Source organism: Brassica napus, chromosome C5 (genome assembly GCF_020379485.1).
Source record: "Brassica napus cultivar Da-Ae chromosome C5, Da-Ae, whole genome shotgun sequence".
Taxonomy (NCBI): Eukaryota; Viridiplantae; Streptophyta; class Magnoliopsida; order Brassicales; family Brassicaceae; genus Brassica; species Brassica napus.
This window is the reverse complement of record NC_063448.1, coordinates 29474859-29491453: the sequence shown is the minus strand read 5'-3', so window position 1 is coordinate 29491453 and position 16595 is coordinate 29474859. Positions and strand designations below refer to the sequence as shown.

The following is a 16595-nucleotide window of genomic DNA, read 5'->3' as shown; positions in this document are numbered from 1 at the left end:
CTTAGGAAGAAGAGTAGAATGATGAGAATGAGCTATGTATGCATGAATTGCTCCTAGTCTTAGATAAATTTTGCATAATGATCATGCTCCTTGTTCTTGAGTGATTGCCACCATTAAAAAGATTGTCTTTGAACCTTTCTTTTCATTCATAAAAGACCATTAATCTACCAAGCCAAGTGATTGAGATCATGTGCCCATTTGTGAGAATCCACTTTGTGTGTGTGTGTGAATGAATGTGAGAATTGGTTAAGTTACTTGTTGATTGATGAGCATTGCACTTTGTATAAAGAAATAAAAAGAGTTTGATAGGCAATGAGAAGCTAGACTGATAAAAGAATGACCAATGATTGTTTGCTATGATCATTTGGAATGTTGTAGAAGAGCTAGGATGTGTGTCTTTTGGCTATGAGCTCCCTTTTTCAAACTTCTTCCTTCTTAGGACTTGAAAGTTTACTTGAGGACAAGTAAAGGACTAGTGTGGGGGAGTTGATATCTTGTGAATTTACATGTTTTTAACTTCTTATTCTTGCATGGTTTGGTCATTTAGAGCATCATTTAGGCACATTAGGTTGCAAATCATTGCATTTGTACATATCAGGTGTTGGAGAGCACCATGGATGAGTTAGAGGACCATTGGAATGATTTTGAGTCCAAAGAGTGAAAGATGAACACGGATGAAGGCCTTAAAGATCTCTACTGAAGCTCAAAATTTGTGGAGGCACTGGAAATTGAGTTAGCTTTCCAATAGAAGTGGTTTCAAGTCATTTGGAGCTGTATTGGATAAGTTATGATCAATTTACTATAGGTGTATCAACCCTCGCCGGGGACCACTGGAAAATTAATGGGATGTCCCAACTTGCCACTTTCTTCTACCTTTCTTTTGCACGAGTTTTCCTACTTTTCTGTATAATATCTGCTTTCTTTTTATTAAAGGAGTGTGGAAGAAACATCATTATCTAACTTTAGTAATAATTTAACTTGTCAAAACTCTCTCTCTTTGAAATATCATTGTTCTTATTGTTCTTGAGCTGTTCTTCATTGTTCATCATCTGTTCTTGAGTATTAATTTCGTTTTGCTTGTTTAATCCTTGTTTATCTATATTCTCTGTTGTATCTACTTGAATATGCTTCAATCTATTATGAGATTAAGTGTTTTCATGGAGATTAGTGAGTAGTTTCCTTAAGAATTCATGGGTTAGGGAGATTAGAGTAACTTAGTGAAGATCTATGGTGTTATTGTATTAGATCCTTGTATGAACTTGCTTGTTGAGTATTTTTAATGCTTGTTTAGTCTTGATCACTCTAAACCTGATTTCTAAACACTTCTCATCAGACATGATAAGATGAAGTGTTTGAATCAACTCAACTAAGCTCTAGTGAGATTAGCCAAGGACACTTGATGTTAAAATTGCTAGATAGTTATTAAACTTGAACTTAAGGATTGCTTGATTGAATTAAGCCAAAGACATTTGATGTTTAATGATTTCTAAGCAAATGGACATTTACCTAGACATAGGACTTGTCTAAAATTGTGTTTAGACTTAAGAGATTACTTTGATTGAAAGCTTGTTACCTAGATTGGATCTTAGTTACTTGAAGTCAATTCCCAATACCCATGGATTCACTTGTCTAAATTGATTAAAACCTTGTTGTATTGCTCTGTTTGCTATTGTTACTTGTCACACACTCACCACTATTGAATCTGCTTAGCTTAAGAAATGACTTGTATTCTCACTGATTCACATCACTAGGACTGGTTCGACATTCACCCCACTATACTACAACATTTGCAATAGGCAAAAACCCTATTATCATAATACACCGCCATCTTTTTCTTAGACTCCTCGGAACACGTCAGCGTCTCAAAGTTTTTCTCAACGGTTCGAAGCCATTGGTCGGCTTCAAATGGATCTGTCCCTCCTTCAAAATGGGGTGTCTTCATATTCTTCATGGCAGTTATCAACGGTAACATTGGTGTAGCCACTGTAGGTTGTGGTGGCATGACTGGTAGTGGTTGCACTTGAGGTTGTTGTAGGGACCTCGCTATCACGTCATGAAGCATCTTCAAAGTGTGCTCCATTCCTACTCCTTGTTGTGGTTGATCATGAACTTCTGGTTCAATCGGGTTGTTCCGCCTTATTGGTCTTGGTCCTTGGACACTTGACTCGCTATCATCTATTTCTGGTCTTCCCCTTACAGTACGGTTTGGTTGAAAGTTTTCTTCTGGTGGTATCTCTTGATTATGTCCAAACAGATTGTTGTTTCTTCTTGCGTTTTCTTCACTGGATCCTTGGTTGGTATGCGCCAGTGTTTGCACCCTTCCCTCGGATTCATATCCTAATCCTCTTCTTCTTGAGACTCTGTCTATACCCAGCATCTAATCTTGTCCCCCATCACTCCTTCCCCGCCATGCCATCTGCAATCCACAAACAGGGAATTCCTATTTAGAATACTAATTAGAGCGGAACTCTGCTGGTTTCCTAATACATCTTTTGCGACACATTTGACTCGATAAAACATGGAAAGTATGTGCTTGACCGCATGATCTAAACCATGCTCTGATACCACCTCTGTAACACCCCCGAACTGGTTTTAGACATCGGTCAGTCAGGCGGGCAACAATCAAACAAGAACATGCTCGAACGACCTTCCTCTGCCAAGTCCGGAAGTGTCACAACGGGTTTAGAATAGACTTTCCAAGCCACAAAACATAATTCTGTAACCCAGAATATCCATTCAAAACTCGTTTCCTCTAATCTTCGGCGTGAGGCTTTGCAACCCGTACCGAGTAATAGAGTTGTGTTAGATTGGACTAACCTAATATCAGATTCAACACGTCAAGAATATAAAACATACTTTATTTCATATATATAAAACATGAAGTTCACAAAACCAAAATATTATACATAGGGTCCATGGACGCAGTCGAAAGTAAAACATACATTCATATATCTTGAAAACGAGTCTTTAGCAAAAGATTATCAATCTACACCAGCTCCTACAGTTCCGCGAGTGCTACGATCCTCTCTACTGGTCACCTGCAAAAGGATGTGAGGAGTGAGTGAACTAGTTTCACTCAGTTAGCCAGGGTTCCCTATCTAGCATATACAACTACCCGTCATTCTAAACCCAACTCCAAACACAAGCAAGACGGATAGTTCAACAATCAATATTCAAGATAACAAAGCATGACCGATTTAAGCAATAAACCATTAAACCATAATAATTCAAAACACTTTTTATGAGTGTCACATCAATCAACCATATATATATACTCTTAGGGCCCAACAGAATCATTCTTCCTCCACATAAGGGACCCCGGCAATCCCTTCACTATTACACCACACAGGCGTAGGCGCTCGGGAATCACCCGGTCACGGTCCTCAATCGGAATCGCCTTGCCCCGGTCCTCTATCGGACTCGCCGGGGGCTGTCACATCCACGTGTGACACTCGGCCTTGGTGATCAAGCCAACTTAAACCGAGCCCACCACTTTCTGGACCACGACCGGCCTAGTGGTACCATTTGAGGAAGCAATGACCTGCAAACTACTACTAGAACCACCACGAGGTTCTCACACAACAGTACCAACACGAGGTACATACAATAACAACATATAATAATCACACAATCACAATAACTCGGGTGCTTAGACTAGTCTTGCTATCCACTTAGTCGAGACATCGTCTCAAACCTCGGATCCAAAAACTGACACCTAGACCGGTCTGACTATCCTAGCTCGGAAGCCGTCTCCGATGTCAGGAACCTGCATTAAAAATTCGTTAACAAACAATTAACCGTGACTCACAGTGATTAACCGATGTGGCTCAACTTTCTGATTCCGGAAGTCGACCAAACTCTTTTTATTCCCTCCAAATCTTCGTCTTGATTTTGTACCGTTAATCCCGCAATCTTGTAACACGTCTTGCTTCTCCAAGCAACTCTCTAAACAGCTCCTTAAATTATTTATTTTCTTTTTCTATTTTTTTCTTCTTTTCTTTCTTCTCTTTATTTCTTTTCTCTTCTTGCTCTCCTCTCTTCTCTCTTGGTCACGTAAGTGTGGAAATGGAAGAGGTTGACCTTCCTTTTATAGTTAAACAAGATCTATGAGGTGGTGACAAGTATCACACACTCCCCCTCCCATCTTTGGCCACGTTTCCAAGACAATGACTCAGGTAAGTCATTTGCTTCCAAGTTGGCCACGTGATACTCATAAGCATGAGTAAGCATATTATTTATTTTCTTCATTTCTTGTTTAGACACCTGGTGATGACAAAGCAAGACTGTACGAGTAATTCTCCTTTTCTTCCCATAAAACACGTTGATTGCAACCAAGCCATAAGAAATATAAAATATTTCTTTATCTCCTCTTTTCTTCTCAGCTTGATTAATTAACCCAAACTTAGTGATCAAAACACCATTCTCATAGATCACCTCTCTCTTTTTAAAAGAAATAGCTTAATTATCCAATTAAGCTACTAACTTACTTTCAATGCATCGATCACTTCTTGTTTTTAGCTTTGTATTTTTTCTCCAGAAAAAATAAATTACGAACTCGTAATAAATTCTCCAAAATAAATTTATTTGAATTATTTACTTAAAAATAATTCTTTCTCAGGAAGATGGGATATTACAGTGGCGGCCAAGGGTAAGCTTCTCCGCCGGAAGAAAGCGGAATGGAGGGATGAGTTCGTGAGGATGGCCGAGAAGAGAGAACGAGCGATTACTCGGAAGAAGATTCAGCGGGAGCGAGCTGACGCGGTCGAGGCCGAACTCTCCGTCGCTAATGTGACCATTGCGACTTTGGAGTCTCGGAAGGCCAGTCTGATGGAAGATATGGGGGTCAAAGCCGAAGAACATAAGAAAGAGTTGGGTCGGCTTAGGGATTCGCGTGTCTATGAGGTTACGAAGGAGAGGATGAGGGTTTAGACCGAGATGATCGCGAAATCCAACAGGAACTTCGGAAATCTGCGCGAATGGTGGACTCGCCGCGGCCCTTTCGACACAGCACGGTTCCTTCAGAGCCAGGCGTTTGGAACTAAGAGATGCCTTGAGGCTTTAAAGGCTGGTGGTCGTGATATCCCTCAAGATGTCATTGATACGTTCGCAGCCCGCGAGAAGCAGTTCGAGGAAGAAGCCTCGAAACTTGATCCCGGCGAGATCCCAGAGATTGACTTGACTCTTTCTCCACTTCACCTTGATTCTCAGTTCGTTGATATGCGAACTTTTGTGGGCCTTGACCCATATGGATCCAACGCAGAGCTGGTTGATCCGAGGACTGATGTAGTTCTCCGAAGCCCCGCTAATCTTCCCGGAGCCTCGATCGCTCCATCTCGTTCCGCAGGGGATGGATCGTCGAAAGCTGATGCGCCGGCCCTCGCTTCTGAAGCTCTTGATGAGGGAACGAAGTCCATCGGGAAGGATGTCTTTGAGATCTCCGACTCCTCTGTTTCGAACCCAGAGGGTAATCAGGGTGAAGGGTTGGATAAAGATGATGGCGGTGAGGCGGTTAATAAGGAGCATAGTGGAGAGAAGACTGGTTCCGAAGCTCACCCTCCCGAAAGTCAGCCAGAGGTTCGTGAAGGCGAGGCGACAATTTGTGTTGAGGGCGTCGATGCGGAGCGGTTGGTGCGTGTTGATCCTTCGAAGCCGTTCCTTAGTGGTGGAACCGTTGCGCAGGAGCGGGCTGAAGACCCCGAGGAGTAACTTTGTCGCTTTGTTTCTTTTAAACATTTCACGGCACTCTTGCTCTTGATGTATTACGACTTGGCTTGGTGTGGTCCTTTGTCCTTTTTTTTAAGACTCTATTTATTTCTTCTCTTTACGAATCCTGCATCACTCGTCTCGCTTTCTTTTTGAGTGTTCGGTACTGATCTCGTCGTGAGAGAAGATCGGGGAGTTGCAAGAAATATGGAAATGATTATAGAGTGTGTGACTTCGCGCCGTATCGAGATAACGATATAGTACGGGCTGTTAATTTCAATAACTCTTGTTCGAGTTTTGTTTGGTCTTTTTGTCAAGTTCCCTTGTTTGCTTGACGTACGCCGACTAGATATGAGTCAATATGGGATTACTTTAGACCGTGAAAAACATCTTTTAAACGACAACCGTTCCTAACTCGATCTCTAAGTAATTTCTAAGCATTCGGTCGGCCAAACCTTACTTAGCAAACCATGAGATGGATAGGAGTCATCATCTCGGGCATATTAGTTAATACTACGATTATGACCGGATTCCCGCGAGTATGTGTCTGATCAGGACATACTCGGCCGTGGGGTGCGAGTACTGGTACGTTTGTTTCGAGATGCCGGGGCGAACTCACGTAGGTATCGCATGGGTTGTACGACTTCTCGGGGAAGCGCGACTTCTCGGGGAAGTATATTTTTTTTTGTTTTGATTATAGCTGGACCCGTTAAGGCTGCCTACGTACCTCTTTTGTGGAAGATCAAGCCATTCGTAGTTCTTTGTTTTCCGAGTAAAAGTGGCTGAGAGCGCATTTACTCGGGGTTTTTTTTTTTTTTTTTTTTAGAGTGAACGTGACCGTTGGTCGTTCACCTGTCTTTTGCTACTTTTAGTTGTGGAAGAGGCGAAGGTGCTTCGAGTTCCAGGCTCGTTGTACCATTTCGCCGGTTGAAGTTTCGAGGTGGTAGACTCCAAGTTTCACGACCTCGATGATCTTGTAGGGTCCTTCCCAGTTGGCTCCGAGTTTTCTGGCTTTCCATTCCCTAGTGTTTTCGAACACCTTCCGGAGGACCAGATTTCCCAATTCGAGGGGGCGGGACTTAACCTTCTTGTTGTAGTAGCTTTCGATCTGGTGCTGATAGTATTGGATTCGAAGCAATGCTTGGTCGCGTCTTTCTTCTATATCATCCAGTGCGTCGAGGAGCATACCTTGGTTAAGGTCGATGTTCTGCGGCATTTTGGAACGTCGTAAACTCGTCACGTTTACCTCAGCAGGTGCCATTGCTTCGACCCCGTGGGCCATCGAGAAGGGGGTGGCTTTCGTTGCTCCACGAGGTGTTGTTCTATGGGACCAGAGGACCCCATCCAGTTCGTCGGCCCAGCAACCCTTCTTCAAGTCGAGTCGTTTCTTGAGCCTGTCGATGATTGTCTTGTTAGTGGACTCGGCTTGACCGTTGCTCTGCGGGTTTCTCGGTGTGGACATGTTGAGCCGAATTCTCCATCTGTCGCAGAACTCTTTGAAGTTGTGGGAGATAAATTGGGATCCGTTGTCTGTGACTATCTTATATGGGAGCCCGTGCCTGCAGATGATGTTTTTCCAGACGAACTTCTGCACGTCCTTGTCGGTAGTGCTGGCGTAGGCTTCTCCTTCCACCCATTAAGTGAAGTAATCTGTTAAGACTTGGATGAATCTCTTCTGTCGAGAGCTCGGCATTGGCCCGATGATATCCATTCCCCATCGCATGAAGGGGTATGGCACCGTCAAGGTATGGAGCAATTCCGTCGGGCTGTGTATGGTTGAAGCGTGTCGCTGGCACTTATCGCATTTCTTGACATAGGATTCGCAATCCGCGTTCATTGTTGGCCAATAGAAACCGAGGCTTTTCACTTTTAATGCGAGAGCTCGTCCTCCTGAATGATTGCCTGCTGCTCCTTCATGGGTTTCGGCCATGACCAGCCTTGTTTCGTCTCCAAAGATACACCTAAGGAGTACTTTAGTTGCAGTCCATCGATGGAGTGTTCCATCCATGACAACGTAATGCGCACTGCATCTTTTGAGTTGTCTTGCTTCCCATTTCTCTGTAGGTAGTATCCCGTCGGATAGGTAAGCGATGAATTCCGTTCGCCAATCTTCGAGTTGCCCTTCCGTTGTGCGAGGTTCCCCTTCGTCGATGTCCATGGCGTCGGTGATACATGCTGCAATGGCAAGTTGTTCCGTCGGTGGGCTGATGCTTGGCTTTTCAACCCTATGTATTGGGATTGTCCTTTTCACCTGATCGTGTAGCTTACTCCCAAGGGCTGCGAGTGCGTCCGCACATACGTTCTCTCCACGAGGGACTTTCGTTAGCTCGAAGAATTCAAAATCCTGTGTAAGCATCCATTCTGTCGTTCCTGACGTCGTAGTCTCCGAGAAATTGACTCACCACGAGTTGGGAGTCACAGTATGCGTTGACTCGTTTAGCTTTTACTGCTTTTGCGAGACGAAGGCCTGCGATGAGAGACTCGTATTCGGCTTCGTTGTTGGACGCCGGAAAATCAAAACTGAACGACTGTCGGATTAGTTCGCCTGTCGGTGACTAGAGTTGTACGCCTGCCCCTGAACCTTTGTTCGTAGATGAACCATCTATATGCAGTATCCAGTTCAGACTTGGCAGCACAAGATCTTGTTCTAGCTCCGGCGTTAGCTCGATCAGGAAATCAGCAAGAACTTGCGACTTAGCTGCTGTGCGGTTCTTGTACACGATGTCGTGTTCGCTAAGCTCAACTGCCCACTTTGTTAGCCTTCCTGATTGGTTGGTATTTTGCATTACCGTCCTAAGGGGCTGGTTGGAGAGCACCTCGATTGTGTGCGATTGGAAATAAGGTCTGAGTTTTCTTGCCGAAGTGATGATAGCGAGGGCCATCTTTTCCAAGGTTGGGTATCTCGTTTCCGGTTCCATCATCCGCTTACTGGTGTAGAAAATAGGTTTCTGTTCGCCACGGTCTTCTCGTATTAGGACGCTGCTAACGGCCGAGGAGGTGACGGCAATGTATAAGGATAGAGTGTCCCTAACTTCGGGCTTCGACAGAACTGGAGGTGTCGTTAGGTAATGCTTGAGTTGATTGAAGACTTCCTCGCATTTTTTCGTCCCAGACGAATCTCTTATTTCCTCGCAGGAGTTCATAGAACGGGGGGCACTTGTCTGTGGATCTTGAGATGAACCTGTTTAGTGCTGCAATCCTTCCGGTTAAACGCTGAACCTCGCGGGTGTTCTTCGGGCTAGGGAGATCGAGGATTGCCGTTATTTGTTTTTGGTTTGCTTCGATGCCTCGCTGTGTGACAATGTAACCTAGGAACTCTCCAGACGTGACGCCGAAGGTTCATTTCGCTGGGTTGAGCTTCATCCCGTACTCGTTCAGCGTTTTGAAGCAGTCTCCTAAATGGTTGAGATGGTCCTTGGCGTGAAGTGATTTGACCAGCATATCATCAAGTTTGTCGGAAAACATTCTATTGACCAGACGCTGGTAAGTCGCTCCTGCGTTCTTTAAGCCGAAAGGCATGACCTTGTAGCAATACGTCACTCTGTCCGTTATGAACGCCGTTTTCTCGCGATCGTCCGTAGCATCATGATTTGATTGTATCCGGAAAAAGCGTCCATAAATTCTAGGAGCTCGTTGCCGGCAGTCGTCTCCCCCAGACGGTCGATATGCGGGAGAGGGTAACTGTCTTTTGGACATGCTTTGTTCAAATCCGTGAAGTCAACACAAATGCGCCATTTCCCGTTTTACTTTTTAACGACGACGGGGTTTGCTAGCCACTCCGGGTACCGTACTTTGGTGATGAAACCTGCGTTGAGCAACCTGTCAACTTCCTCATTTACTGCTTTGGACCGTTCGGGTCCGAGCTTCCGCCTCTTCTGTCGAATAGGCTTGAACGTCGGATCGACGTTTAATTCGTGAGATGTTATTGCGGGGTCTATACCCTTCATATCAGAAGTTACCCATCCAAAGGTTGAGGCATTCTCTTTGAGAAAAGAAATGATTAATGACTGCAGATCGTCGGAGAGATAAGCGCCAATGCGCACGACCTTCGATGGGTCAGCTCCATCGATGGGAACCTCGTGGATTTCTTCCTTCTGAGGGTAGATCTTATGTATTGGTTTGGTGACTGCGTTGACGAGAGAAGGTGATTGTTGTACCTTGACCGCGGCGATAATTAGCTCTCTCGCGGCCCGTTGGTCCCCGCGGATCGTCTGCGTCGTTCCATCTTTCCCAGGGAACTTAACGCATTGGTGATAGGTGGAGGGAATGGCTTTCATCGAGTGTAACCAAGGCGTACCGAGGATTGCGTTGTAGGGCGCCCTAGCCCGGATAACAGAGAACTTAACAGTGCGGGTCACATCACCTGCGTAAACTGGGAGACGAATTATCCCAATCATCTGTTCCGAGGAGCCATTGAATCCCGTGAGAATGCGTGAGGAGGGCTTCATGTCGCGCAGGTCGACTCCCATCTTGTCAAGCATGTCCCGAAAGATAAGGTCGACTGAGCTTCCTGTGTCGACGAGAACCTTCGTGACCTCGCATTCGCCAATTCCGATATCGATTAGGAGTGGGTCATTATGCGGCATGCTGATGCCGTGAGTGTCGGCCGCCGAGAAAGAGATTTGATGGTCTGCTTCGACTTGCGAAGGCCACTTTTGGGCGGTGATGGCTTGTCGCCTGTAATCTTGAACTGCTCTTACCGAGTCCCCGCAAGGAGGTGAACCACCCATTATGACGTTGAGGTGCGGGGTGTTCGTAACTTTCATCAATTCCCATTGCGCTTGTCGTTTCGCTTCGAAGCACGGTCGCAATTCATGTTGCTTGGGCTGACTAAGCTTGGCGCGCAAGTCTTCGGCTTTGGAGTTGATCTGCTCACGTAAATCTGCGGGTTGAGGTTGAAGGTGTAGAGCAGCTTCGGTGCGGGTAGTCTTTCTTGCTTTAGACTCGTCGAGGGACGTCCTGAGGTCTGCCTCGTTCTTTTGTACCATTTCGGCCTTCCGCTTCAGAAATGTGCGTAAGTCCTTAGAATCTGTTTTTCTGCCCAATTTTTCGCGCAAGTCCGTTTGTACCGGCGGAATTTCGTCATCCGAGGAATCAGCCTGTCGGGGGAGTATCATTTCCACCCGTCGCCGGTTCTTCATCAGTTGATTCGCCTTCGAGGTTGAGATTGTTTACTGTGGCTTTCTCTGGATTAGTTTGCTCTTCTATTTGAGGGGCTTTTGCTTGAGACTTCTGAATCTTCTTCGCTTTGTTTTTGCTCCAACTCTTATTGTTTTTCGGCTTCTGCAGAGATTCAATCTCGATTTTCCCGCTTTCGATGGATTTGAGGTAGTGTCCGTATAAGACTTTGCAATCCTTCGTATCATGTGATTTGACCTCATGATAGGAACACCATTTACTCGGCTCGACGGTGTTCGAGTTTGCTGGTTCGGGGGAGCTAGACTTTGGCTGGTTGGTATCTCGATCCCAATGATTCCACCCCTTCTCTCGCGCCATCACGGCGGAACCCGATGGTTCGCCGTCGTCTATAGCATTCATGTAGCCCTTCTTCTGGTTAGGCTTGCCACTTGTGGAATGTTGGCACGGTTCTTGACGAGCGTCGTTCGTCCGGGCGGGAGTCTGTTTCCCTGCAGCTTCTTTGGCCGCCTTGGCCCTAGTATCCTCCTCCATTCAAATGAAGTTATTGGATCGAGAGATGGTATCTGGTACTGATCTCGTCGGGTGTCGGTAAAGATCGGCCCGAAATGGTGATTTAATGTGGAGGGTGTTCATCAACGACTCCACGGCTATATGATCTGGTACGTCGACTTTCGGGACAATGGATTTGAACTTCTCCATAAAATCTTTCAAGCTCTGCCCGTTCGCGTGGTTGAGATTCCAAAGATCCGTGGCGGTGGCTTTTTGTCGAGGGAACATGATGTAATTTTTGAGGAAAGCCGTCGAGAGGTCGTGAAAACTATCAACGGAGTTCTCCTGAAGACCGGTGAACCAGTTAAGAGCGATACCTTCTAGGGTTTCGACGAAAAGTTGACAAAAGCCGGCGTCTTTTTCCTCATCATAGAGGTTCGCGCGTCGCATCGCGATATTGAAGGATGTGACGTGAGCAGAAGAGTCGGATACACCGTCGAAGGTTGGAAGACGGAGCTTTTCCATCTTTCGGAGGCGAACCTTCGTTATCTTTTCGGTGAACGGTGTCCGGAGAGATTCTGCTAGGACTCGCTCGATCTGAGGGGCGGACGTGGTGACATGATGAATCTTGGAGTTTATATCCAGCACCGACTGTTTCAGCGCGGCGAGCTCGTTTATCGTCTGCGCATCAAAACCCACCGGGGTTTGGGCCACGTCATCATCGGTGACATCTTGGTTGGCAGTCTGCGTTGGTGCTGCACCAGTCGCTCTCTCTGTGTTAAACAGATGTCTTCGGTACTGCACCGTCAAAGCTTCCACGTTTGCAGCGAGGGGGGATAAGATCTTTGCGAGTGCTGCGATTTGGTCGGTCACCGCTTTATGGGCTGCATCTTGCTGCGCAAGGCGCGCCATGATAGTTTCTATTGAAGTGGGTTGGAGTGGTGTCGGAGTCACAGGGAAAGACGCCGGCGTTACTTCAGCGGCTTCACGATCTTCTCCAGAGGAAGAGCCGTCGTTACTCGTCGCCATCTTGTCGACGTTACTTTGCTAAAGGCCCCACGGTGGGCGCCAACTGTTTGATCGGGAAATGGTACGGAACGAGAGAACGTTCAGTTTTTAGATGTGGGCTAAGCAAAGACGTCTTATTAATGGTCAGAAGAGCGTTTCGTTGGTTACAAGGAAAGGAGATGCTTGAAAAGAAAGGTACCGGAGCCTAGAAGGCTTTACCGGAGAGATACAACAAGGCGAGATGACAAAGGTAAAACCCTAATCTAGCCGCCTAGTTTATGTCGTCTTTGTGGGCTTTAACTCGCTGGGCCGATAAGCCCACGTTGTCTCGTGGAGTCGTTTCCTCGGGGCATTTAGTCGAGAAGCCCATCGAAAGCTCTCTCACATTACGCCGAGAGATCAACCCTTCAAACCGCCGTGTCGAGCCGATGATCCGCTTCATGTGGGCCGGGCCGTCTGTTCTTCGGACCTTGAGGGATGGTCGAATTTACCATCTACAATATTGTCACGTGTTAAGTTTGCTTTGTTATCAAACAACTAACATATCGAAATATATTACTGGGAAATTTTTCCTTACCTACAAGCCATATATATCATTCATCACTCGCATTTTTGTACATGACAATCTCACGAGTTGGTCTCTGGATTCCAACCATTCGTAAGCTTCTTTCTTGCAGATATTTTCCATAGCCATCAAAATACATGCTAAGGTAAAATACGCAGCGATCTGGATTCCAGCAACATCTAGGTACTCGTCAAAACTAGGAATGTGATACGATGCAGCCCATTTGGCGAGTTGAAGGTTGGCTCTCACCAGTGTCTTGCACTGCCATGTCTCAAAAATGTAAACTTGTACTATTACTATGTCCTCCAAGAATCATTTATGATTGGTTATTCCACATCTCCAGAAAGTGTAAATACATCATCTTAACAGATAAAACTTATAATTTTATTTCTTACGCTTTTAATTGTAGTATTCAGGCTGTAAGATCCTCCGGCCTCTGAGCATATTTCTCTCTCAAACTCTTGGAAGCTATCAAATATAAATTTAACTACAAATTTTAAATAATCTTTCTGTTCATCCATGGCATGATGATCATCAGGATTCCACCTACATTATTAACAATATGTATTTTCATCATCCATTTTATATATGTTTAAATGCTGACTCAATCAATATGAAAATTGGTCTATAGTATACCTTTCGAGGGTATTGGCGAGGCTTTCTACCTCGCGAAGAGAAGCATATCTGTCACACGTATCGTCTAGAATGATTTCAACAGTGAATAACTTAGTTAGCATAATCCTCATACGTGAGTATTTTGGCTCGAAGTACGTTAGCGTAACGAAGTGCATTTCCACAAATCTGTCTCTGTAGTAAGGTGGCAACTTCGATTCAAAGTACTGTTCCTTGTACCATCTTGCATCCAAACATTTAAAGTATTAAGCTCTTAAATGTATATAATATATAAAAACTAGTAATTATTGTAGGAGAATAGTTACAAACTTCGAAAGAATTTTGAGTTCTTGAACGTATTGTAGCTGCAGGGATTTGAAATTAAGTTTGGCAAACTTTAGCAACGTCTTGTTGCAATTTTCTTCTTGTTCTTACAACTGGATATACTCCATTGCAACTATTATCTCCAAATTCTTATGTTGCGGTTGGTCCAGTGCATTCCGTATACGCCTTAAGAGATTAAGTTTGCATGTCCCACTTGCAGCTAACGATTCCAAGTAACGTATTGTGAGGCCTAAGGCTTCATCCAATATATAATCTGTAGTCGTTCCCATGTGAGCAGCTTCATACAAGCTCAGGATGCCCTTAACATCTCTTGTAAGACCTTCATCAAATTCTCCATTGTCCCCTTTGAATCTCCATAAAACATCTGTTGACCAAAATGAAACACTTTTGTTATGCATTAGCCGTGATAATCCCTATATATTAATTGTGAATCATTTAAAAAGTTGTAACATATATTTTGTACTTATTACAAAAGAGACTTAATAATGTGTCACTAAATTAAGATGTCAATTTAGTTTACGTGGCAGCATAAAAATCAATTGAATAATTTTTAGGTAAAAAAAATCCAATTGTAATGAACATTATACTAACTCAAAATATAAAAAACGTGTATTTATTCCTTAAAAAGCTACGGTGTCACCTAATATGATTAACATATACATGACAATTAATGATTATGAATAATTAAAAATTTGATAACAACTTTTGTATCCTTCTTCATTTTTGTTTAATTTATATTATTAAAAGAAATTAAAAATCACATTAACCATATAATAAAAAAATATTAATTTGTTTTGTTATAAAAAGATACAATGATCATAAAATCGTATTAATATGAATTTTGATTTAATAGATATTCATGTTAAATAATATATATATATATATATATATATATTAATATTATTTAAATTAAACTATGTACCATTTAAAAAACATAAATATGTTAATTTTGAAATTTGCATTGAAATAGTATTGAGACCTTAATATTTTAAGTTTGAAATTTGCATCGAAAAATATCACATGGAACATTTGGGATTGATTGTTTAAACTTTTTGTTACATCAAATATACATATGTTAATAAATTCATATAAGTAGGAAGTCTCAAAGATAAATATTTTTATTAAAATATACTATATATTTAGGGATTTTTGCAAAATTGACTCAAAACATGAAGTCAACCACAAAACTAACCTATGAATTTTTTTGATTTTTTTTTTGCCCTATTCACCCAACAAGTTCACATTATTTACTAAAATACCATTAGCTTTCGTTTTCTTTTTTTCTTTCCGAAATGACATTTTTACTCTCGCAACCTCATCATCTTCATGTATTTACAAGATTGTCATTGCCATCAATACATCAACCACCATGAACAACCAATTTGAAGCTCTTAATGCACCTTAAATCGATTTACACTTCTTCTTTCTCAATTCTTATCAACTAAAAACAACAATTCTTTCACTTTCTCTCCATATTAATCCAAAAAAATCTCAAGATTTTAATTCTAAATTTTTTTATGGTTCATAGAGCCATTGAAGCTTGTGATTCTTGGTGGGTCACTTTTGTTTGAGATTCTGGGTGCTTGGAAAAGACTTATGTGTGCTAAACAAGTTATCTCATTGGTTGAAACTATCAAATTGAGATTTTTTCCAGATATGTTCATCTAGACAACTTACAACTAAGTCTTCTGGCTGTAGACGACTTACCTGGAAGTCGTCTGGTCAATGCAGAGGTTAGTTTTGCAATTGACTTTTAATTTATTTTTTCTAGACGACTTACAGGTTAGTCGTCCACCTTTGTTTGATAATAAAAAAAAATCGAGACGACTTACATTTGCATTTAAACGGGTTAGTTTTGCATTTGACAATAATGTGTCAGAAATTTGACTTTTCTTTGACGACTTACAAGTTAGTCGTCCAGTAGAAAATTAAAGAAATAATATTATTTTTTTCTAGTCTCAGGTTAGTTTTGCAATTGAAATATTAAACAAAAATATTTTTTTTCTAGACGACTTACACGGAAGTCGTCCGTCTGACAACTTACATGTAAGTCGTCCAGGATTTTATTCCGAGATTCTTGTCAAACCTTGCTTATATTGGACGACTTACAGGTTAGTCATCTAGGAAAAAAAATCGAGACGATTAACGTGTAAGTCGTCTAGAAACAAATAAATTTTTTTGTTTAATAATTCAATTGCAAAACTAACCTGAGACGACTTACAAGTTAGTCATCTAGAAAAAACAAAATATTAATTTTTTAATTTTCTACTTGACGACTAACTTGTAAGTCGTCTAGGAAAAGTCAAATTTCTGACACATTCCAGTCAAATGCAAAACTAAACCGTTTTCCCTAGACGACTTACATGTATGTCGTCTCGATCTTTTTTTATCAAACAAAGGTGGACGACTTACCTGCAAAACTAACCTAAATGGACGACTTCCTAGAAGTCGTCCAGACGACCTCCGTGGAAGTCGTCTGCGTCAATGTTTAATAAACTTTCATTTTCTCTAAACCTATAAAGACTTTTTAATATTTTTTTTGTTAATTCATGTATATTAGTCAAAATTAGAGCAACTGAATGAAATTTATAACTTAATTGGTGATATTTATGAGGTTACAAACATTCACGTTAATTAAAGTTTCTAACTGATCCGAGAAGACTTCCGTGGAAGTCTTCTACGCTAGTTTTTGAATAACTTGTATATTTAAGAGTGATAAGTAACTTCAAAATAT

The 16595-nt window shown here is 42.6% G+C and overlaps 1 protein-coding gene and 1 pseudogene across 1 annotated transcript; both read right to left on the bottom strand.

The window, feature by feature from the left end:
* Nucleotides 1-14287, bottom strand: part of LOC106431051 — a 33738-nt pseudogene extending 19451 nt beyond the window's left edge.
* LOC125587691 lies at nt 1729-4260 on the bottom strand. The gene is made up of 2 exons (XM_048758657.1): nt 3809-4260; nt 1729-3038 (listed from the first exon to the last, which is right to left on the bottom strand). Exon 2 carries the CDS (start codon nt 2375-2377, stop codon nt 1766-1768), a length of 612 nt encoding a protein of 203 aa, XP_048614614.1. The 5' UTR covers nt 2378-3038; nt 3809-4260; the 3' UTR covers nt 1729-1765.
* Nucleotides 14288-16595: the final 2308 nt, after the last annotated feature.

Bases quoted from the DNA above. Each gene is read 5' to 3' on its own strand.
- LOC125587691 (XM_048758657.1), bottom strand. From the start codon at position 2,377: ATGCTGGGTATAGACAGAGTCTCAAGAAGAAGAGGATTAGGATATGAA.